The sequence below is a fragment of the Bos javanicus genome, chromosome 23 (assembly GCF_032452875.1).
Source record: "Bos javanicus breed banteng chromosome 23, ARS-OSU_banteng_1.0, whole genome shotgun sequence".
NCBI classification, from domain to species: domain Eukaryota; kingdom Metazoa; phylum Chordata; class Mammalia; order Artiodactyla; family Bovidae; genus Bos; species Bos javanicus.
Window position 1 is genome coordinate 12,892,369 of NC_083890.1, and position 24,821 is coordinate 12,917,189.

The 24,821-nt window shown below is 41.4% G+C and overlaps 1 protein-coding gene across 1 annotated transcript in view; it reads left to right on the forward strand.

Moving 5' to 3' along the window:
* The window catches only part of DNAH8 (dynein axonemal heavy chain 8), a 325,600-nt gene that overhangs the window by 273,948 nt on the left and 26,831 nt on the right, over positions 1-24,821 (forward strand). Inside the window, exon 87 of the mRNA XM_061398067.1 lies at positions 3,531-3,691. Coding sequence (XP_061254051.1) covers positions 3,531-3,691 — 161 coding nt within the window. The remainder of the gene's footprint in view (positions 1-3,530; positions 3,692-24,821) is intronic.

Genomic DNA, 24,821 nt, shown 5'->3' on the forward strand with positions numbered 1-24,821 from the left:
GGGCTGCCGTCTATGGGGTCGCACACAGTCAGACATGACTGAAGCGACTTAGCAGCAGCAGCAGTAAGCATATTTGTTAGAATATGTACAAGTACCCAAATTTGAGTTTTGGCACTGGAGACTGTGAAAAGTGGATAGATTCTGGACATATCGTACAGATACTACCAGCAGGATGCTGATGGGGAAGGAAGGGGCAGGGTCAAGGATCACTCCTAGTTTTGACCTAAGTAACTGGATGGAGAATGGGATTACTTACAGAGAAGAGAAAGAATTTCTAGGGGAAGAAATTTCACTGGGGGTGGAAATTTCCTAATTTTTGCTTTTATATGCATATGTCGTCTGTTTTCATCGTGTAACCTATGAGATGCCTACTGGACATCCAAGTGGAGATGTCTAAGACTGGAAGTTCCATAAGGGCAGGGACTTCACCTGTTTGCATCACTGTACCTGGAATGGATCTTTCACATAGTAGGCACTCAATAAATATTTGTTGAATAAGAGAATGGATGAAGATAAACAGGCAGTTGGATTTACAGGGTGGAGCTCAGGAGAGAGCCCAGGGCTGGAGAAAAGGATTTGGAATTTGTCATATGTAGATGGCATTTAAAGTCAGGAGATGAGATGAGATCATCATCTAAGAAGAAAGTGTAGAGAAAAGGATGAAAAAAGAAAAGAAACTGAGGACAAATTCCCGAGTACTTTAATATACTTTAATGTATCAAGAAAGAAGAAATGTCAACTGAGAGAGGTCAAGGAAGATAAGGAAAGGGAATTGACCTTTACTGACTTTTAATACTGATTATTTAGTATTTGCCTGATATAAAAAAATTTACTTACTTTAAAATATACATGGATGTATGCATGCTAAGTCCTTTCAATCATATCCAACTCTTTGCAGCTCCATGGATGGTAGCCCACCAGGCTCCTCTGTCCATGGGATTCTCAGCAAGAATATTAGAGTGGGTTGTCATGCCCCCCTCCAGGGGATCTTCCTGACCCAGGGATCAAACCTGCATCTCTTAAGTCTCCTGCATTGGCAGGCTGGTTCTTTACCACTGGTGCCACCTGGGAGACTCCTAAAAATTTATATAAGACAGCTCAATATAGAAAAATACCAACATTCAGCTTAACGTCTTCAAACAGAATGTGGGTGACTAGGGAGGCAAAGGCTTGTCATCTGCTGCCTCTTTACCTGGTCCGTGTTCCCTGAGGGAAAATGGCTTCAATTGAAAACCAGAGCCTTCAAATCGGATCCTCTGTCACTGTGACTTGCAATTTGGAGCTTATCTTTGAATCCTTGTCTGTTTTCTCTGTTCTCAGCATCTTATGGCCTGTGTCCCTTAAAACCAGTAATTGTAGAACTTTGCTCTTTGTCCTTGAAGAGAACTTATTTTGTCTGGCTACCTTTTAGAGTGTCCTGAAGTAATTCCATGTAGATTTCATATTCTGTATTTTGATTATACCAAAAGTGTCCTCCAGTTTTGGTGAAACGCAACTGTTTTTGTGTTTTTAAATCTAGCTATTCGTGGATTTACTCTTTATGCTTTTGAACTTTATTAAAGAAGTGGAAAAACAAGAAGAAAGTTCCTTTTGCTTTTTTATGCATATGTCACCTGGCAGCTCAGAACTCAGTGTGGTCATTTGCTGTCTGTGTGCTGAAGACCCCATGGCCTTTGCTACCCTTGTCATCTTCATCACGAAAAACCTCATCTTTCTAAATAATGACCATAATCATAGCACTGTTTTCTTTGATGACTTTCAACTGCTCCCCATTTTTTCAGTTATGCACCAGTCCTCTCCTTGACATCCACAGTCATCCATAATATGACCTCACTTCACTTTTTCTGTCTGATCTCTTCCCTCTATGTTATATTTATCTTAGGGTAAATACACTGGTTTCATCATGTACCCAACCTGCCTTACATCTTTGCATCAGTTATTCTATACCTTTGCATGTGTGGTCTCCCCAGTCACAAGTTCGTTTGCTAAAATCCTATCCTTCTAGGTATATCTCCAAAATCACCTTCTAGATAAAGCTTTGCCTGACACCCATCTGGTTCTTCTTTCTCCCTGGCTCGCCTCCTTAGTACTTTGCCTATTTTTATTTCCTCTGTCTCTTACCTTAGTGCACTTTGTATTATGGTGATTATGTAACTGGCTTCTCTCTCTACTGGGTCACAAGCTCCTTGAAGGAAAGGACTGCGTGTCTCGTCTTTGCAACCTGTTCCTGTTCTAAGCTCAATGCCTTGTGGACAGGAGTTGAACAGAATAGAACTGTGATGAATAAAAAAGGGAGAACCAGGGAACAGAGTGTTTCAGAGCAATCACTGGACCTAAAAAGAGCTGGAAGAGGCAGGATATGGAGGGAAGATAATAGAGAAAGTGTGACCAATCGAAGGAAAACACAATCCCCATTTCTTTCCACATGGAGTCCTCTGAGTGATTTGGACATCCAGCCTGCATCCCTGCTCTTCCCATCATCCCATTATTTCCCTCCCTTCTGTGAAAATCACTCCTTTAGACACAGAAGTCATTGCCTCAAAGCAGGCTCATAGGCATTCAACATTTTTGTTTTCTCCACTTCAGAATAAGTCTATCCACACCAAGTATTTATTTGTTCTCTCGCTGTTACCTTATAGATAATCAGTTCATACAGAATGAGAAAGGGATGTCTTAAGGCAAACAATAAGATGGTTGGATATATTTGCTTCTTGTGTCCAGGGACATAACTTACTTAACAGAGGGTGCGCTCCAGCTCAGGGTGGAGGGGAGATATTTGTAAGAAGTTTTCCTGGCTGTATGGAGTGTTCAGTGCCACTGCGGGCCATGCTGAGCACAAGCATAAGCCCCCGGGCACAAGCCCTGTTTCTGGGGAGAAGGGAGGCAGTGAAAATGCCCAGATGTACTCTCATGTGTGTGTGTGTGTGTGTGTGTGTGTGTGTCTGTGTATGTGGTTATTGCTTCTGCAATCCGTTCCCCTGCCTTTTTAAAGTGAACTCAAGATTTGTCAGATTACTCCAGTAGAGGGCGGGCTTGCAAGGCTGGCTCTCCCCTCTTCACCCTTAGAAATGATCTTCTTTGGTGTTAAACAGAGACCGGCTTTCATTGTTCTTATATTGTGGCCTTTCTCTTTCCTTAATCTATGTCTAACTATGCTTCCCTGGTGGCTTGGTGGTAAAGAATCCAGCTGCATTGCAGTGCAAGAACCAGAGGAGAAGTGGGTTTGATCCCTGGGTCGGGGAGACTCCTTGGAGGAGGAAATGGCAACCCTCTCCAGTATTCTTGCTGGGATAATCCCATGGTGGGCTGCAGTCTGTTGGGGTCACAAAGAATCGGACATGACTGAAGCAACTGAGCATGCATGCATATGTCTAACTATCCTATCAGTGGTTTTGTTAAGGATCTTTCAAATCCAATATAAAAAATGCTTACAATGGAAATAAGGTGACCCTATCTCCTTGACAGTGGCAGTTTGGGGTTTTCATTTGGATATTCATCAATTTATTTCTCCTGTTTTCTCTCTGATATAGGTCTGGTTCAGTGAGAAGATGTTTGAACCATCGTTCTGTTTTTATACAGGGTATAAAATCCCTGTGTGCAAAACCTTGGATCAGTATTTCGAATACATCCAGTCATTACCATCTCTAGATAACCCCGAAGTCTTTGGGCTTCACCCAAACGCCGATATCACGTAAGTTCCCAGCGTTTTTTAATTTGAAAGGATATAACCCAGCCTGGCAAAGTCTGTGCACTTCATTCGCTCTCTTAATATCTCTCCTTTCCCTTCTTTTTATTTTACTGTGAAAAACAGTAGTGTCACTTCCTGTCTCCCAATTACAATTTTGTCCTATCCTGTCCTGCTTGCCCATTGCTAAATCCTGCTGCTCCAGAGTTTATGACAGTGTTAAAGCTCTAATTTATGCATTGATTATTTCTCCTCTGTTGTGTCGTAAAACCAGTTGGTGTTCTTGGTCTTGATACCACTGATCTGGTAGGACAGTAGCCTCCTAGTTCTTTGCCTTTTATCTCAAAAAATCTATTAAAAATAATGGTCATAAACAGAATGTAAAAGGTTCAGGAGGGCAGAGAGAAGAAGAGGAGGACATGTATTTCTGTGGGTCCTCTCAGAGATGGCTCCTCTCCCTCTACTCGCTCACCTGCATCCTTGTGTAAGTAGCTGCCTTGGAGGGCAGGGTGCTGTGAGCACAGGTGCAGAGGACACAGATGCAGAGCCCAGGAAGAGGGGCTCCGCGTGATGTCCTGCCCCGGTCACTGTGGTAAGAGGTGGTGAGGGAAGAGATAAGACATGCATCCAGTCTCAGGCCCCTTCTCAGGCCCGTCCTTTGGATGAGGTCTCACCCCCTACCTGAACCCAAGACCACCCAGCTCCACAGAGAGGACTCCAAGAAGCCCCCACTGAGAACCTCCCTGGATGTTCATGCCTGGGGCTCACTGACCAAACACCAAGAGTTTATGTCCAGCAGAGTGGCTCATTTCAGGAAATGGAAGAAACCAAGACTCCTGCTGCAGATTCTAAGCTGTGACAGCTGGGAGGATTAAGTTGTGCCTCACTCCTGGTCACTCACCTGCAGCGGCAGGTCCAGCAGCTCTGCGATGGGGCGTGGACATCTTCACCTCCTGGTTCTCTGTCCTGGCCCAGCATCCCTGCTCCCACTGTATCTTCTCTCCACCCCGAGCATGCTCCCTGCCCCAGCATGAGGCTTGGCCTCCTGGCCTATTTGTCACTCACATTCATTCTCACCCCTCCACATCCTCTAAACTCTACCACACCTCTTTTCATCTTCAAAGTCATGGGTGTGACCCCCAAAGACCCACAAATGGCCATCACTCATTTCAGACCCCATGACAGAACAGTTATGGTGCTTTGGTGGCAGCTCTAGGTGTTATTTTAAGAGACTGTTGTAAGTTAGCAGGAGACAGGAAAGAAGTGAAGAAGTGAAAGGGAATCCTCAGAAATCCAGCTGTGAATTAATATCATCTGAAAGAGAGCACACAGGGAAGGAGTTGTTTTTAATTAATTAGTTAATTTTTGGGCCATGTGAGGGATGCGGGACCTTAGTTCCCTGACCAGGGATGGAACCTGTGCCCGCTGCAGTGGATGCATGGAGTCTTAACCAGTGAACTACTGGGGAAGTCGTGGGAAGGAGTTTTAATTTAGCTAAGACTTTAGAAACGTGTGTCAAACCACTCCTCTGCCCAGAACCCTCCTGAGGCTCCTGTCTTCACTCCAAGTCAAGGGCAAGAGCGGACCATGACCTACAGGTGACCTGCAAAGCCCAGTGATGCCATCTGACCCCGACCTATCAGCTGGTCTCCTTTTGCCTTCTTCCTCAATTGCACTGCTTCTGCAATTGCGCTCCAGATTCTGCTAGCTTCCTGTTACTTGGACAGGCCAGATGGCTCCCACCACAGGTCCTTCCTACCATAGAATACACCTCCTGGAACATCCTTCCCCCAGATATCACTGGGGCTCACTTTTTCACCTCTTCCGGTCTTAATGTCACCTACTCAAAGATGCCTTCCCTGGCTGCCTTATTTAAAAATTGCAAACCACTCCCCAACTCCCACCCCGAACTCCATCCTCCTTGCCTGTTTTTTCCTGTCAATTGTATCACCAACTCTCTATTCACTTATTTATTTGCTTGTCGTCTATCAACCTGGCTTCCTTTCCTCCCTTTGAAATCTTTATTAACATAAGCTCCATTATGTCTGAAATGTCTGCCTGTTTTCACTACTGTAACTCCAGGGCTAAATAGTGCCTGCTACTCGGGCACTATTTGTTGAATAGTGTCACATTTGTTGAATGTGTCAGCGGTAGTAAATTCTCCTAGGCCGTGGAGAGTCTAATTAATAGAGATAGTCCACAGAAAGATCTCATGAGTTCCAGGGAATGGGCAGAAAAATGGCCAGTAAGTTTTAATGTACTTGTAAATTATCCATCGAAATGGTTCACTTATAAGGGCTCTAAACTCTGATTCCATCCTTGGCAAGAGCCCCAGGAGCCACATTGGCTGGTACCTAGAGAGTCTGACCCTGTCGGATACCACAAAATCCTACCAAGGAACATATGAAACCAGGTTGACAGTGTCTCACCCTGGCTTAGAGGGATGGCTTTCCTATGACTGGATTGCTGTAGGCAGTTTTGGTCAACGGCTCTCAAGAGAGATAAACCAGAGCTAGAAAAGTCCAGAGAAGAGCAACCAAACTAATCCAGATGGGAGGCAATGATAAAGACAAACTTTTGTTTTTTTCCTTGACTTTCTTTCTTGAACTATTATAAACCCTCATAAAAGTTGTGGGTACAGTGAACACCCATATACCCTTTATCTAGGTTCACCAACTGTTAACATTTTGTTCCATTAGCTTTTCTTTTGTTCTGTATTTATCAGTTTGTTTATTCATCTACGGCTATATTCACACATAACCACATCTATTTGTGTGTTTGTGTTTATGTGTGTGTGTGTGCGCGCTTATAGACACTCTGAGTGGGCAGAGATAGGAGATATGTGTTTTTTTAAAACATCATGAGCTCATGGGTAACTCCAGTACCAATACACCTCAGGGCTCTTCCTGGTCCTTGCTCATTTCACACAGTGATCTACTTTCTCCCACGGGGAGAACTCAGGTTCTCAGCACTTCAGTTTGTTTACTCATTTGCTCCAAAGTACACTCTAATGGAAAGTGGGGTCCAGCTGATCACTGCTCAAAAGCCAATAAAGAGGCAAGTTGGTGGAAAGGAAACTTTGGTTTACTTTGGATGCCGGCAACCAGTGGGGAGGGCGGACGCCTGTCCAAAGGCTGACTCCCTTCCACTGACAGTCAGGGGCAGAAGCTTTTATAGACAGCAGAGGGCTACATGTAGAAACAGCACAGTCAGCTCTGACAGTCATCTTAAAATTTGTCATCGGTAGTCTGACCAGCATCATCCTGATTGTTTTAAGTACAGTTAATCCTTAGTTCCAGGGTCAGTTTGTTCCCGTTTCCTTGAGATTAATTGTGGCAGTTTTTGTCACAGTGACAAGCCTAGTCATCATGTAGTTAAGTTCTTCCACCTGGTGGGGGTTTCAGTATCTGTAAGACAGCTCACAGGATATGGCTTAGACATTATCAAACTCAGCAGTGGCCACAGGACTGAAAAAGGTCAGTTTTCATTCCAATCCCAAAGAAAGGCAATGCCAAAGAATGCTCGAACTACCGCACAATTGCACTCATCTCACACGCTAGTAAAGTAATGCTCAAAATTCTCCAAGCCAGGCTTCAGCAATATGTGAACCATGAACTTCCTGATGTTCAAGCTGTTTTTAGAAAAGGCAGAGGAACCAGAGATCAAATTGCCAATATCCGCTGGATCATGGAAAAAGCAAGAGAGTTCCAGAAAATCATCTATTTCTGCTTTATTGACTATGCCAAAGCCTTTGACTGTGTGGATCACAATAGACTATGGAAAATTCTGAAAGAGATGGGAATACCAGACCACCTGATCTGCCTCTTGAGAAATTTGTATGCAGGTCAGGAAGCAACAGTTAGAACTGGACATGGAACAACAGACTGGTTCCAAATAGGAAAAGGAGTACGTCAAGGCTGTATATTGTCACCCTGCTTATTTAATTTATATGCAGAGTACATCATGAGAAACGCTGGACTGGAAGAAACACAAGCTGGAATCAAGATTGCCGAGAGAAATCTCAATAACCTCAGATATGCAGATGACACCACCCTTATGGCAGAAAGTGAAGAGGAACTCAAAAGCCTCTTGATGAAAGTGAAAGTGGAGAGTGAAAAAGTTGGCTTAAAGCTCAACATTCAGAAAACGAATATCATGGCATCCGGTCCCATCACTTCATGGGAAGTAGATGGGGGAACAGTGGAAACAGTGTCAGACTTTATTTTTCTGGGCTCCAAAATCACGGCAGATGGTGACTGCAGCCAGGAAACTAAAAGACGCTTATTCCTTGGAAGGAAAGTTATGAGCAACCTAGATAGCATATTCAAAAGCAGAGACATTACTTTGCCAACAAAGGTTCGTCTAGTCAAGGCTATGGTTTTTCCTGTGGTCATGTATGGATGTGAGAGTTGGACTGTGAAGACAATTGAGCGCCGAAGAATTGATGCTTTTGAAGTGTGGTTTTAGAGAAGACTCTTGAGAGTCCCTTGGACTGCAAGGAGATCCAACCAGTCCATTCTGAAGGAGATCAGCCCTGGGATTTCTTTGGAAGGAATGATGCTAAAGCTGAAACTCCAGTACTTTGGCCACCTCATGGGAAGAGTTGACTCATTGGAAAAGACTCTGATGCTGGGAGGGATTGGGGCAAGAGGAGAAGGGGACGACAGAGGATGAGATGGCTGGATGGCATCACTGACTCAATGGATGTGAATCTGAGTGAACTCCGGGAGTTGGTGATGGACAGGGAGGCCTGGCATGCTGCGATTCTTGGGGTCGCAAAGAGTCAGACACGACTGAGCAACTGATCTGATCTGTTCTGATAGCCCTTGAGGAGGTACTAAAAGTTCTTGACTATGCTTAATGACTGAACTGTTATTATTTAGTCTTGTTGGACTATTTCCCTTTGCTTCTGCATTTTCTCTCTTCTCAGATTAAACTTATTCTTTGGTTAAAGTTTTTCCACAGACAAAAGGCAGGCTGAGAACATGAGGGGAAAGGACTATAGGATACTATTCCCTTTCACCATCAGTACCATATGACCAACAACAGAGGTACCAACTGGAGGTCAAGATTTTTTTGCAGCTCTTTTTGTCCCCTAGAATATATCCCATTGAGAGTGTACAGAGCACTATGTTCAGAAGTTCTTCAGATCGTTTTTTCTGTGAGTTTATGCTATCAGTTGATGTATAGGTACATACACTTGTTTCTATTTTTATTACATTTTAGGGTTTTTAAAAAATTTTTGTTGATTGTTTTAAATATGTGAAACATGAATATGGCTCAAAAGTCACAGCTATATAATGTGGTTCTTAGAAAAGTCTCAGCCCTCCCACCATTCCCCCTTCTGTCACAGGCAACCAAATGCATTAGCTTCTGGCTTATCTCCTCTGTATTTTTTTGTTGTTGTTGTTGTTCATACATAAGTATCATATTGGAGAAGGCAATGGCACCCCACTCCAGTACTCTTGCCTGGAAAATCCCATGGACAGAGAAGCCTGGTGGGCTACAGTCCATGGAGTCGCTAAGAGTCGGGCACGACTGAGTGACTTCACTTTCAATTTTCACTTTCATGCATTGGAGAAGGAAATGGTAACCCATTCCAGTATTCTTGCCTGGAGAATCCCAGGGACAGAGGAGCCTGGTGGACTCCCGTCTCTGGGGTCGCACAGAGTCGGACACGACTGAAGCGACTTAGCAGCAGCAGCAGCAGCAGCAAGTATCATATATATTCTTATTATCCTTTCTCTCTGATACAAAATTGCCATTATGTATATAATTATATACGTAACTATATATATACATATATGTTTATATATATTGCCATATACATTTGTGTGTGTCTCACTTTTTTCACTTAACAATGATCCTGTAATCATCTACATGGTCATAGGTATCTTCCTCATTAAAGGCGCATCTCAGAGATAACATTTCAGACTACCACAATAAAACAAGCCACACGATATTTTTAGTTTCCCGGTGCATATAAATGTTATGTTCATGCTAACTTAACTGTAGCCAATAAAGTGTACAGTAGAATTATGTCTAAAAAACAAATATACCCATCTTAATTTGAAATAGTTTATTGCTTTAAAATGCCGACCTTTATCTGAGTCTTCAGCGGGTCATAGTAGTAACATCAAGGGTCACTGATCACAGATCACTGTAACAAATACAATAAAATAATAATAAAAGTTAGAAATATTGTGAGAATTACCCAAATGTGACTCAGAGATATGAAATGAGCAAATGCTGTTGGAAAAAAAATGGTGCCAATAGACTTGACTGACACAGGGTTTTCACAAACCTTCAATTTGTAAAAATTACAGTCTCTTTGAAGTGCAAAACACCAAAGCGCAGAGAAACAGATATGCCTGGGTCACATGTATTATAGTTCATTCATCTGTTTTCCTGTGGATGGGCCTGTTGGTTGTTTCCAATATTTTGCTGTCCCCTGTGGTTCCTCAGTTAATAATCTCATGCTTATGGTTTTCCCATGTTGTTAGAGATATATTTTTCAGGGTAAATTGCTGTGTGTGGGATTGCTAGATCAAGGATTAATGAATATTTCCAGTTTCCCTTACAGAGGACACTGTTTTACAGTCTCACCAACATGACAGTGTCACACAGTCAACAGTATGACTCAGTCAGCAGAGTGTTGGTGAAACTTATTTTTCACCAATATGACTAGTGACAAATGGCTTCTCAGCATAGCTTTATTTCCTCTTATTTTAAGTGAAACTGAGCACATTTCCCCTATATTTAAGGGCTGTTTGGACTAAGAGGCCATCTTGGAGACCCTGTGAATACACGTGTGTAATGATACCAGCAGAGATTAGGGATGATGACAGATGGAGGGGGTAGAGTGAAGCTGAGAACCAGCCCCACAAGGAGACCGATTTGGTGAATACAGAGCAGTGACCGAGAGTCTTCTGTGGTTTCCATCTGTATGTTGCTGCTGCCCGCTGGATAGAGAGGACATGGCGAGCTTTCTTCGTCATGTGGCAAGTCTCTCTTCTCAGCCCTCTCCAGAGGCTCATCTGCTGTTGCTGGCAGGTGCGCTCCAGATTCAGTGAGCTGTCTTTTCCCCAAATTGAGCACCAGGATCTTGCAACCTCTCATCACCCTGAGTGAGGTCACATACAAAGTGCTGTAGCTCTCCTCGATTGGAGGACTATTTCTGCCAGAAGCAACTAGCTGGTGTGTAAGACGTGTGATCCTCCTCTCTCTCCATTCTGAACTTCCCCCTTTAGTCTGTCCTAGGGTCTTCCAGAAAAACATCTATTTCTGCTTTATTGACTATGCCAAAGCCTTTGACTATGTGGATCACAATAGACTGTGGAAAATTCTGAAAGAGATGGGAATAACAGACCACCTGACCTGCCTTTTGAGAAATCTGTATGAAGGTCAGGAAGCAACAGTTAGAACTGGACATGGAGCAACAGACTGGTTCCAAATAGGAAAAGGAGTACATCAAGGCTGTATATTGTCACCCTGCTTATTTAATTTATATGCAGAGTACATCATGAGAAACGCTGGACTGGAAGAAACACAAGCTGGAATCAAGATTGCCGAGAGAAATCTCAATAACCTCAGATATGCAGATGACACCACCCTTATGGCAGAAAGTGAAGAGGAACTCAAAAGCCTCTTGATGAAAGTGAAAGTGGAGAGTGGAAAAGTTGGCTTAAAGCTCAACATTCAGAAAATGAAGATCATGGCATCTGGTCCCATCACTTCATGGGAAATAGATGGGGAAACTATGGAAACAGTGTCAGACTTTATTTTTCTGGGCTCCAAAATCACTGCAGATGGTGACTGCAGCCATGAAATTAAAAGACTCTTACTCCTTGGAAGAAAAGTTATGAGCAACCTAGATAGCATATTCAAAAGCAGAGACATTACTTTGCCAACTAAGGTCTGTCTAGTCAAGGCTATGGTTTTTCCTGTGGTCATGTATGGATGTGAGAGTTGGACTGTGAATAAGGCTGAGCACCAAAGAATTGCTGCTTTTGAACTGTGGTGTTGGAGAAGACTCAGAGTCAGACATGACTGAGCGACTGAACTGAACTAAACTGAGGGTCTTCCCTAGCGTCCCCCTCTTTCCAGGGACCTTGGTACATTTCTGTCTCCTGCTCAGTTCAGAAGCTACACCTTTCTTTGGTCATTTTCTCAACCTCTGAGTGAGCTTTGTTCTAGAGTTGATGTTTCTTCCCTCTGGTCTCTGAAATGTGTGATGACTGTATTCCTGGCCTCCCCGTTCCTGGCAACTGAGCCCACCTTCTTGGAGGGCTGTGCTCCAATGCCTCACTGTTCCCCCACCAACCACCAGGAGGTGGTAAGCAATGACGGTCAAAAGGGTGTTAGTTGCTCAGTTGTGTCCGACTCTGCGATCCCATGGACTGTAGCCTGCCAGGCTCCTCTGTCCATGGGATTTCCCAGGCATTTCCCAGTATTTCTCCAGAAATACTGGAGTGGATAGCCATTTCCTTCTCCAGGGGGTTTCTTCCTGATCCAGGGATCGAACCTGGGTTTCCTGCATTGAAGGCAGATTATTTACCATCTGAGCCACCAGGGAAACCCATAAACTTCCCAGCTAAAAACCTACCCCTGGTCTCCTCCCAACTACACCTTTCTCACACCAAATAGAAGTGACTCTCCACGTTCTACGTGGGATGAAAGAGGTAAAGGATCCCCTGTTATTCCTGGTCCGGGAGCCGAGATGGTGGAGGAGTTGGGAACAGGATTGCATTGGGGTGGGGAGGTGGGGATTACAGAGTCTTGTTTGGGTGTGTTGAGTTGGGAAAGATGATGGGATGTATCTGAGGGGAAAGAGAGTGTATCATGTGGACTGGGGCCAGGTGAGAGGTTTGATCACATTTGTACAGAGACAACAATTGTAACTAGAGAGGTGGTGGCCTCTCCGAGGCATCACTGACTCGATGGACATGAGTTTGGATGAACTCCAGGAGTTGGTGATGGACAGGGAGACCTGGCATGCTGCAATTCATGGGGTCCCAAAGAGTCGGACATAACTGAGCGACTGAACTGAACTCTCTAAATGCACTAACTGAATCTGTGTGGATGTCACCAGCTAGAGGAATCCTTACTAGTTTTTCTGACTGTCCACCCTGTACAACACCACTCTTGCTTCCAGACAGGCCCAGTGGCTGTAATTGGGCCATTGTAGAGAACCTGTTGATGGGAATCTGTACTCTAAAGTTAGTATCCATAAATTTGAGAGAAGAAGGAAATTTGGGGGAGGGGGGACCATCTCCTCGACCCTGCTTGAGCATGCCCGATCCCTGAAGTAGAGGGGGGAAATCCAGCTGAATAAATGCTTTAAAATAAATAAAATCTCTCCCAAGAGCTTAGATACCTTGGTGATAGGAACCAAAAAAATGCATAGTTTACCATTTACCTATTTTTTGGAATTCTACCCAAAGCAATTTATAGATTCAATGCAATCCCTATCAAGCTACCAACAGTATTCTTCACAGAGCTAGAACAAATAATTTCACAATTTGTATGGAAATACAAAAAACCTCGAATAGCCAAAGCGATCCTGAGAAAGAAGAATGGAACTGGAGGAATCAACCTACCTGACTTCAGGCTCTACTACAAAGCCACAGTCATCAAGACAGTATGGTACTGGCACAAAGACAGAAATATAGATCAATGGAACAAAATAGAAAGCCCAGAGATAAATCCACACACATATGGACACCTTATCTTTGACAAAGGAGGCAAGAATATACAATGGATTAAAGACAATCTCTTTAACAAGTGGTGCTGGGAAATCTGGTCAACCACTTGTAAAAGAATGAAGCTAGAACACTTTCTAACATCATACACAAAAATAAACTCAAAATGGATTAAAGATCTAAACGTAAGACCAGAAACCATAAAACTCCTAGAGGAGAACATAGGCAAAACACTCTCTGACATACATCACAGCAGGATCCTCTATGACCCACCTCCCAGAATACTGGAAATAAAAGCAAAAATAAACAAATGGGACCTAATTAACCTTAAAAGCTTCTGCACATCAAAGGAAACTATTAGCAAGGTGAAAAGACAGCCTTCAGAATGGGAGAAAATAATAGCAAATGAAGCAACTGACAAACAACTAATCTCAAAAATATACAAGCAACTCCTACAGCTCAATTCCAGAAAAATAAATGACCCAATCAAAAAATGGGCCAAAGAACTAAATAGACATTTCTCCAAAGAAGACATACAGATGGCTAACAAACACATGAAAAGATGCTCAACATCACTCATTATCAGAGAAATGCAAATCAAAACCACTATGAGGTACAATTTCACACCAGTCAGAATGGCTGCGATCCAAAAGTCTACAAGCAATAAATGCTGGAGAGGGTGTGGAGAAAAGGGAACCCTCTTACACTGTTGGTGGGAATGCAAACTAGTACAGCCACTATGGAGAACAGTGTGGAGATTCCTTAAAAAACTGGAAATAGAACTGCCTTATGATCCAGCAATCCCACTGCTGGGCATACACACTGAGGAAACCAGAAGGGAAAGAGACACGTGTACCCCAATGTTCATCGCAGCACTGTTTATAATAGCCAGGACATGGAAGCAACCTAGATGTCCATCAGCAGATGAATGGATAAGAAAGCTGTGGTACATATACACAATGGAGTATTACTCAGCCATTAAAAAGAAAACATTTGAATCAGTTCTAATGAGGTGGATGAAACTGGAGCCTATTATACAGAGTGAAGTAAGCCAGAAGGAAAAACACCAATACAGTATACTAACGCATATATATGGAATTTAGAAAGATGGTAACAATAACCCTGTGTACGAGACAGCAAAAGAGACAGTGATGTATAGAACAGTCTTATGGACTCTGTCGGAGAGGGAGAGGGTGGGAAGATTTGGGAGAATGGCTTTGAAACATGTAAAATATCATGTATGAAACGAGATGCCAGACCAGGTTCGATGCACGATACTGGATGCTTGGGGCTGGTGCACTGGGACGACCCAGAGGGATGGTATGGGGAGGGAGGAGGGAGGAGGGTTCAGGATGGGGAACAGATATATACCTGTGGTGGATTCATTTTGATATTTGGCAAAACTAATACAATTATGTAAAGTTTAAAAATAAAATTTTAAAAAATGCATAGTTTATTCCCATTTTATTATCTAGATTTATAAGATACCAAGTACTCTGCACATTCAACTACCTCAATGTCAGAAACAATTATTTTCACTCTTGTAGTCATTAGCAGTTAGGCATATTTTTCTACCTTCTAAAATTTATCAAATATCTTATTACAACTTTTATGTTCATTTCCATTCAGGATAAATTCAATTGTGTTCCCTTTAGTTTTGGCTGACTTTTGAGCTTCAGGTTTTTATTAAAAAATTTATGGCCATTGATATTTCATGTGTGAAGATATAGATAAATCTAGGCTGGATATGACAGTGCACTAATAGCTCATTAGATAGTTAATTGTGTATTTTATAGACCGTTCTGTTTTTTTATGTGCATTTTATTTTTCATGACCCCCGACTGTCCCACCCAACAGAAATGACCTAGACATATCCCCCAAATTACAAAGCTGCAAGTCCAATGTTTACTCCAAAGAGAGATTTTCTTCTAGAAGTGACTTGGGACCAAAGCTCATGGAGTATTATAGTTCCTGTTCTTCATCTCAGAGCTTTTATAGGGACTGTTTTCTTGAAAGCCCTTGGGCTTTGAGGCATATAGAGACATTCACAATTCTCCATTCTAACCAGCTAACTAGGCTTCTGCCTTTCCTATCTTTACAAACAGAAAACACTTTTTGGAAAAAAGAAATGTAAGCTGTACAGCCCCGGCATCCTGCGCCTAATAAAATGTGTGGTGGGGATGCGATCTGGAGAGTTTGTCCAGCTCCTGTGAAAATTAATCATCTTTTCAGGGGTTGGTCCTCCTCATCCATAGTGTGAAGACTATTTTCAGATCCCCTCATAAAAAAATGAAATCATCCAACATGAAAGTGATTTCTTAGGTGAAATCTAGCAACAACAACTCCATCAGTCCCTCCCTGGAGAGCTGGTGAACGTAACCAGTGCCAGCCAAGAGCAAGTGAGTCGTGTCTGCGCTGGTGTGCCCTGTTGGCACCCAGCCACTGGTGCAGAGCGTGTTTCCAGAAAAGATTCAAGCTGAAAGGGAGCCGAGAGAGCTCCTGAGAATCCCGGATATGGAGTCTTTCCCCTTTTTTATTTGTAGCTAGAACAGGTAGGGAGAATGAGCTCAGGTTTTCTTAGTATGCGTGGAAATTTACTGTTGTCTTCTTCTCTGTAAACTTTAAAGGTCTCTGTTTAAATTTAATCATGTTTAAATTATATCTGATTCTCTTGTGTTTTGAGGAATGTGTATATATATATCCCTTTGTATGTGGGAAGGTGCCTGGAAAAAATGGACAGTAATGATAATATACTATGCTTTTACCATAAGAAGGAACAAATAGTTAAATTTTCATGCCCTTTAAATACTGGAGAATTGTTCTCCTTTATATTTGAGATTTAATGCAATCCAAACTAGTTGGCCTCAATTCAATAAACAAATATTTAGTGAGAACATATTCCCTAGCCAGCCTGGGGATACAAAGGTCAGTAAGGCTCAGTCCTTGCCTTTGGAGCTCATCGTCTATTAGGGAAGATGGATGAGTGGCAAATAGTTATGCAGTGTGATATGGTTAACTCTAAAATCAGGAGGTATTATTCCTGCTGCTATGAGAGCAAAGGCAAAGGAGCAGTAAATTCCAACTTGGGGGTTAAAGTAAGCTAGTGAGACCGTCCACATTGGAGTCACACCTTAAAGGATCTGCAGGAGTTCTCAGGTTAGAGAAGGGATGGGGAGGAGGTGACTACTGTATGCTGGGGGTGGGGGTGAGGTGAGGAGGCTGCAAGAAGGACAGAGAGCAAGTAAAGAGGAAGATGATGAGCTGGAAGGATGCATATGTATATGGAGTCATCAAGTTGTACATCTGCAATATGTACAATTAAAAATAAATAGAGACTTCCCTGGGGATCCAGTGGTTAAGAATCCACCTTGCAATGTGGGAGACATGGGTTTCGATCCCTGGTCAGGGAACTTAGATCCCACAAGCCACGAATCAACTAAGCCTGCATAACCGCAGTTACTGAGCCCACGTGCTCTGGAGCCTGTGTGCCTCAACTAGAGAGTCCATTTGCTGCCAGGAAGATCCCGCATGCCACAGCTAAAATCCAACGCAGTCAAATACATAAACAAATATTTAAAATAAATAAACACTTGAGCTCAGTGAGAGAAAAGACATAGATTGGGGCACCTACATAAAGGGACAATCCAGAGATGGATATGATGTTTGTGGGGAACCGAGTCCTTTGTACCTAAAGCGTGGGAAGGAGGGGCTTGAAGAGAGGTGTCCCCTGACCTTGAGGCTGAAGCAAATGCAGAGATTGGCTTTTGAAGCTTTTGGGTGTCACTCAAAAGAGTTTAGGGCAGTTCTGAAGGCAGTGGGGATGAAGATGCTGGGATTTTCTAGATGGATCCTAGCAACGATTTAGACGTAGGACTTGGAAACCAAGAAGCACTGGGGAATATGACATCAGAAGAAGGCAATTTCTGAATTCATAGATTGAGCAGCTGGACGAAGACATCAAAGTTGTCAAAGGAGATGGGGCAAGAAACAGTTCAGGTGAAGGGAAAAGGAGAATAAAACAATGAGTTAGGTTTGGGGTTTGTTTGACTTAGGAAACAGAGAGCCCAGGAGTCAGTGGAAATGTGGGTACACGGAGTTCATGATAAAGTCAGAGATTTAATGTTGTATTAATATTTCATGATGCTTGGCAAAGTGACAGTTACACCTACATCTTGCCTAATACAGCCATTCAGCACACATTTTATCTTCACTGTATCTAAAGCTACAATGAGATCTTGGAATACTCTGAATCGTGTAGAAACTCAGATTTCTGAAAAATGCATATAATAGCCTGTGGCTCCTTCACTTTTGCTAACTTCATGTTGTTGTCCCATCACCTTTTTTCATAGGATTTGTTCCCCCTTCAGAGTTATTTTCATTTTTCTTATACTTTGCATGACATTTTTGGCATATGTGAAATTTTTTTTAACTTTTTTTTTATATTGGAGTATAATTGATTAACAATGTTGTAATAGTTTGGGGTGTACAGAAAAGTGATTCAGTTATATATGTACATGAATCTATTCTTTTTCAAATTCTTTTCCTGTTTAGGTTATTACATAACGTTGAGCGGAGTTCCCTGTGTTATACAGTAGGTCTTTGTCGATTATTCGTTTTATTTTTTTTAATTTAAATTTATTTATTTTAATTGGAGGCTAATTACTTTACAATATTGTATTGGTTCTGCCACACATCAACATGAATCCGCCACGGGTGTACACGTGTTCCCCATCCTGAAGCCCTCTCCCACCTCCCTCCCTGTACCCTCCCTCTGGGTCATCCCAGTGCACCAGCCCCAAGGATCCTATATCAAACCTGGACTGGTGATTCGTTTCTTATATGATATTATACGTGTTTCCATGCATTCCCCCAAATCATCCCACCCTCTCCCTCTCCCACAGAGTCCAAAAGACTGTTCTATACATCTGTGTCTCTTTCGCTGTCTCGCATACAGGGTCATCGTTACCATCTTTCTAAATTCCATATATATGCGTTAGTATACTGTATTGGTGTCTTTCTTTCTGGCTTACTTCACTCAGTATAATAGGCTCCAGTTTCATCCACCTCATTAGAACTGATTCAAATGGCTGAGTAATATTCCATTGTATATATGTACCACAGCTTTCTTATCCGTTCATCTGCTGATGGACATCTAGGTTGCTTCCATGTCCTGGCTATAATAAACAGTGCTGCAATGAACATTGGGGTACACATGTCTCTTTGAATTCTGGTTTCCTCAGTGTATGCCCAGCAGTGGGATTGCTGGGTCGTATGGCAGTTCTATTTCCAGGTTTTGAAGGAATCTCCACACTGTTCTCCATAGTGGCTGTACTAGTTTGCATTCCCACCAACAGTGTAAGAGGGTTCCCTTTTCTCCACACCCTCTCCAGCATTTATTGCTTGTAGACTTTTGGATCGCAGCCATTCTGACTGGCGTGAAATGGTACCTCATTGTGGTTTTGATTTGCATTTCTCTGATAATGAGTGATGTTGAGCATCTTTTCATGTGCTTGTTAGCCATCTGTATGTCTTCTTTGGAGAAATGTCTGTTTAGTTCTTTGGCCCATTTTTTGATTGGGCCATTTATTTTTCTGGAATTGAGCTGCAGGAGTTGCTTGTATATTTTTGAGATTAGTTGTTTGTCAGTTGCTTCATTTGCTATTATTTTCTCCCATTCTGAAGGCTGTCTTTTCACCTTGCTTATAGTTTCCTTTGCTGTGAAGAAGTTTTTAATTTTAATTAGGTCCCATTTGTTTATTTTTGCTTTTATTTCCAATATTCGATTATTCATTTTAAATACAGCAGTGTGTACATCTCAAACCCGAATTCCCAAACTATCCCTTCTCCCCACTCTTCCCCGCAGTACAATTTTTAAGCCTGGGATAACACCATTCTTCAAAGTTTAGGAATGGGTTGCAAGTGTCTTTGGTGCCATTCTACCAGAATATTTTGCTCTCTATTCATATGTTCAACTGTGTGCATGCTTGACATGTTCATCTTCCAACTTTTAAAATAAATGTCTTTTGGGATATTCTAAAAGCCCAACATCTAAATAGAGGTTATTCAACAAAAATTAATTTAGAGATTAAAATTTTATGTAAAATTACACAAAATCCATTTTCATTTGTTAAAAATCACCTCCTACCTTATTGGGCCTTCTTGTGTGGTTCATATGCTTAAAGGTCATGTGGAGTTAATACCCTAACTCTGGTTGGATTACAAACATTACTGGTCTGACACAGGACCCTCGTAATCACTGTATCTGACTCAAAATCCAGCTGTAAAGCCTGGGTCCAGATGCAGCTACCTCAAGCCACGACTTTCGGAAAGGATGCCGTTGCTTGGACACGCAGATTTGCGTCTCGACTCCGGTCAATCAATGAAAATGCTGAAGACAGAAGCGTCTCCTCCATTCTTCAGCTGGTTTCCTAAATGAATTAAAGGCTAGCTGAATAGAATTCCCTCTGTTCACAAGATACAATTTTTCATAAGCAGAGAATCCTGGATAATTTTAGCCGTAGCTCCTTAAGATTCTGCCTGTTGGTAGGGTGTTTCACGAAACGTTGTTTAATTCACACCTAGAGATGAAGAAAGAAAAGTAAGACTCTCATTCCATATGCTGTAAGAAAAGGCAGAAGAGGGCCTTTTTGTGAAGCATAAACGTTACTAGGGATTTGTAAGACATGTTTTAAGGAACCTAAAGCATTTCTCGCTGATTCATCTCTGTTGAGTTCTTAACCCTTGTGGTGGGCTTTGTATCTAAGGGCTTATATTTTTTTTTCTATTTTTCACAATGAAAATGGTTTTAATACTCTTTATTTTTAAAAGGTATTACTTACTTTTTCATTGAGAAAAATTAGCAATACAGAAAATAGAAAGCCCAAAAGTAATAATCACATAAAAAAAAACTCATCATACCAAAGTTTTTCTATTACTATACACTTGATATTATCAAGAAAAAATTAGATCATACCATATGGTTTTGTACTATGCTATTTCATTTCATGGGCCTTCCTGGTTGCTCAGATGGTAAAGAATCTGCCTGCAATGCAGGAGATCTGGGAAGATCCCCTGAAGAAGGGAATGGCTACCCACTCTGGTATCCTTGCCTGGAGAATTCCATGGACAGAGGAACCTACCAGTTTCCTCTGTCCAAGGGGTTGCAAAGAGTAACATAGCTGAGTGAATAACACTTTTCACTGAATAATATCAATTCAATAACTCTACCTTATCAATTAATATAGAACTACATCACCATTTTTACTAGATGTATAGATTTTTATAGAGCTTGTTTAGGATTTATTGTTACAAATACTGTCATAAACAGTCTTGTACATACATCGTTTTATATTTGTCTGATTAGTTTTAAACCAATTTATTAAATGTTGAATAAATACAGGAGCATTTATAAAATACAAAGAATAAATATAAAACATTGCCTTTTTTATATTGTTTCTATGCCTTGTTTCTTTTCTCCTTCCTCCTTTTTGATCTTTTGCTGAATATGAATTTTTCTTTTTGTGTTTTCCCCCTTGGCTAGTTTGGAAGTTATGTACTGTGCTTCTGTTCTTTTTCTGATTACCCTAGAAATTTTAAGATTAATTTTTAATTAAACCTAAAACGAACTTCTTTACCCTCTTCTCAATTAAATTTTTAGGCAACTTTAACTACATGACTCCTCTCCTGGCATTTCAGCATTTTAATTTGATCTTCTTTCTTTTCTAACACCACAATGAAACATATAACTGTTGTTTTATACCATAATGTTTACCCATGCATGGACTTATTCTTTTCTACATCTCAAATCTTCCGTCAGAATAATTATCTTCCTTTCTGAAATATACACTTCATAATTTCTTTCACTGAGAGTCTGTTGATTGTAAACTTTTTTTCCCTGCAAATGTCTTATTTTGCCCTTCTTTTTTGAGAAATAGCTTTATTGAGTTATAGTTTGTCTGTCATAAATTCATTCCTGTTAAGTGGACAGTTCTCTAATTTCAGAATATTTCCATTACCCCCAAAGAATTCATGAGCCCATTTGTAATCAACTCACACTCCCACCCCCAGCCTCAGAGCACCACTTATCTTCTTTCTGTTTCTATAGACTGGCCTTTTCTGGACATTTCCTATATCTTGAAATCATATTCTGTGTGTCTTTTGTGTATGGATTCTTTCATTTAGCATAATGTTTTTAAAGTTCATCCACATTTTAGCGTGTGTCAGTGCTTCGTTGCTTTTGATTGTCAAATGATATTGCAATATATATATGAATATAATGGGCCTCCCAGGTGGCCCTAGCGGTAAAGAACCTTCTGCCAGTACAGGAGACATAGGAGACGTAGATTTCATCCCTGGGTCGGGAAGATCCCCTGGAGAAGGGCATGGCAACCCACTTCAGTTTTCTTGCCTAGAGAATTCCATGCACAGATAAGCCTGGCAGGCTACAGTCCAGAAGGTCGCAAAGAGTCAGACACGACTGAAGCGACGTAGCACTCACATATGAATATATCACATTTTGTTTGTCCATTCGACAGTTAATGGGCATGTGGGTAGTTTCCGCTTTTTGACAATTATGAATAATGCTGGTGGAACATTCACAGGCAAGTCTTTGTGTGGACAAGTCTTTTCATTTCTCTTGAACAGACAACTAGAAATGTAATTATTGGGTCAGATAGTTAATCTATCCCTAACATTTTAGGAAACTGCTAACTTATTTTCCAAAGAACCTGCACCAATTTACAATACCCTCCAGTGATGTATGAGGGCTTAAGTTTCTCCACATTGTTTCAGCATTTGTTATTATCTGTTTTTTTTTTTTATTATAACCATTCTTATAAATGTGAAGTGGTATCTCATTGTGGTTTTCATTTGTATTTTCCTAGCAAATAATGAGGTTGAGCCTCTTTTTATGTGTAACTGGCTGTCAGTACAACTACTCCGTTTGCGAAAATTTCTGTTCAAATCTTTAGCCTTGCCCTCATTCATGAAAGATAATTTTGTTCGGGATACAATTCTGTATTTACAGTTAATCCTAGCACACACAGTTTACTGTTCTTTCCTTCTGGCTTTCACTGGTGCTATTGAGGAATCAGTTGCCAGTGTAATTGTCATTTCCTTCTATATAATTTCTTTTTCTTTCTGATTGCTTTTAAGATATTGTCTTTGTTTTTGATGTTCAACAATTCAATAGTGATATGTCTCAGTTCAGTTTAGTCGCTCAGCCGTGCCTGACTCTTTGCGACCCTGTGGACTGCAGCATGCCAGGCCTCCCTGTCCATCACCAACTCCCAAAGTTTGCTCAAACTCATGTCCATCGAGTTGGTGATGCCATCCAACCATCTGTTCTCTGCTATCCCCTTCTCTACCTGCTTTCAATCTTTTCCACTGTCAGGGTCTTTTCTAGTGAGTCAGTTTTTCACATCAGTTGGCCAAAGTATTGGAACTTCAGCTTTAGCATCTGTCTTTCCAGTGAATATTCAGGACTGATCTCCTCTAGGATTGACTGGTTTGATCTCCTTGCAGTCCAAGGGACTCTCAAGAATCTTCTCCAACACTACAGTTCAAAAAGATCAACTCTTTGGTGCTCAGCTTTCTTTATGGTCCAAGTCTCACATTCATATATGACTACTGGAAAAAAACATAGCTTTGACAAGATGGACCTTTCTCGACAAAGTGATACCTCTGCTTTTTAATATACAGAGACATATTAAAGAGAGACACATGACCAATGTTTAGATCGGTCATGGCTTTTCTTCCAAGGAGCAAGCATCTTTTAATTCCATGGCTGCAGTCACCATTTGCAGTGATTTTAGATCCCAAGAAAATAAAGGCTGTCACTGCTTCCATTGTTTCCCCACCTATTTGCCATGTAGTGATGGGACTGGATGCCGTGATCTTCATTTTTTGAATGTTGAGTTTTAAACCAGCTTCTTCACTCTCCTCTTTCACTTTCACCAAGAGGCTCTTTAGTTCCTCTTCACTTTCTGCTGTTAGGGTGCTGTCATCTGCGTATCTGAGGTTATTGATATTTCTCCCTGCAATCTTGATTCCAGCTTGTGCTATATCCAGCCTGGTATTTTGCATGATGTACTCTTCCTATAAGTTAAATAAGCAGGGTGACAATATACAGCCTTGACATACCCCTTTCCCAATTTGGAACCAATCCATTGTTCCATGTCCAGTTCTAACTATTGCTTCTTGAACTCCATACTGATTTCTCAGGAGGCAGGTAGGGTGGCCTGATATTCCCATCTCTTGAAGAACTTTCCGTAGTTTGTTGTGATCCACACAGTCAAAAGCTTTGACATAGTCAATAAAGCAAAAGTAAATGTTTTTCTGGAATTGCCTTGCTTTCTATAATCCAATGGATGTTGGCAATTTGACCTCTGCCTTTTCTAAATCCAACTTGAACATCTGGAAGTTCTCAGTTCCTGTACTGTTGAAGCCTAGCTTGGAGAATTTTGAACATTACTTTACTAGCGTGTGAGATGAGTGCAGTTGTGCAATAGTTTGAACATTCTTTGGCATTGCCTTTCTTTGGATTCGAATAAAAACTGACCTTTTCCAGTCCTGTGGCCACTGCTGAGTTTTTCAAATTTCCTGGCATATTGAGTGCAGCAATATAACAGCATCATCTTTTAGGATTTGAAATAGCTCAACTGGAATTCTATCACCTCCACTAGCTTTGTTCATAGTGATACTTCCTAAGGCCCACTTGACTTCACATTTCAGGATGTCTGGCTCTAGGTGAGTGACCACACTATCGTGGTTATCTGGATCATTAAGATCTTTTTTGTATAGTTCTTCTGTGTATTCTTGACACCTCTTCTTAATATCTTCTGCTTCTGTTAGGTCCATACCGTTTCTGTCCTTTATTGTTCCCATCTTTGCATGAAATGTTCTCTTGTTATCTCTAATTTTATTGAAGAGATCGCTAGTCTCTTGCATTCTATTGTTTTCCTCTATTTCTTTGCATTGATCACTGAGAAAGGCTTTGTTATCTCTCATTACTATTCTTTGAAACTCTTCATTCAGGTGGATATATCTTTCCTTTTCTCCTTTGCCTTTTGCTTCTCTTCTTTCCTCAGCTATTTGTAAGGCCTCCTCAGACAACTATTTTGCCTTGCTGCATTTCTTTTTCTTGGGGATGATTTTGATCACTGCCTCCTGTACAATGTCATGAACTCCTGTCCATAGTTCTTCAGGCACTCTGTCTATCAGATCTGATCTCTTGAATCTATTTGTCACTTCCACTGTATAATCTTAAGGGATTTGATTTAGGTCATACCTTAATCGTCAAGTGGTTTTCCCTACTTTCTTCAATTTAAGTCTGAATTTGGCAATAAGGAGTTCATGATCTGAGCCACAGTCAGCTCCCGGTCTTGTTTTTGCTGACTGTATAGAGCTTCTCCATCTTCGGCTGCAAAGAATATAAT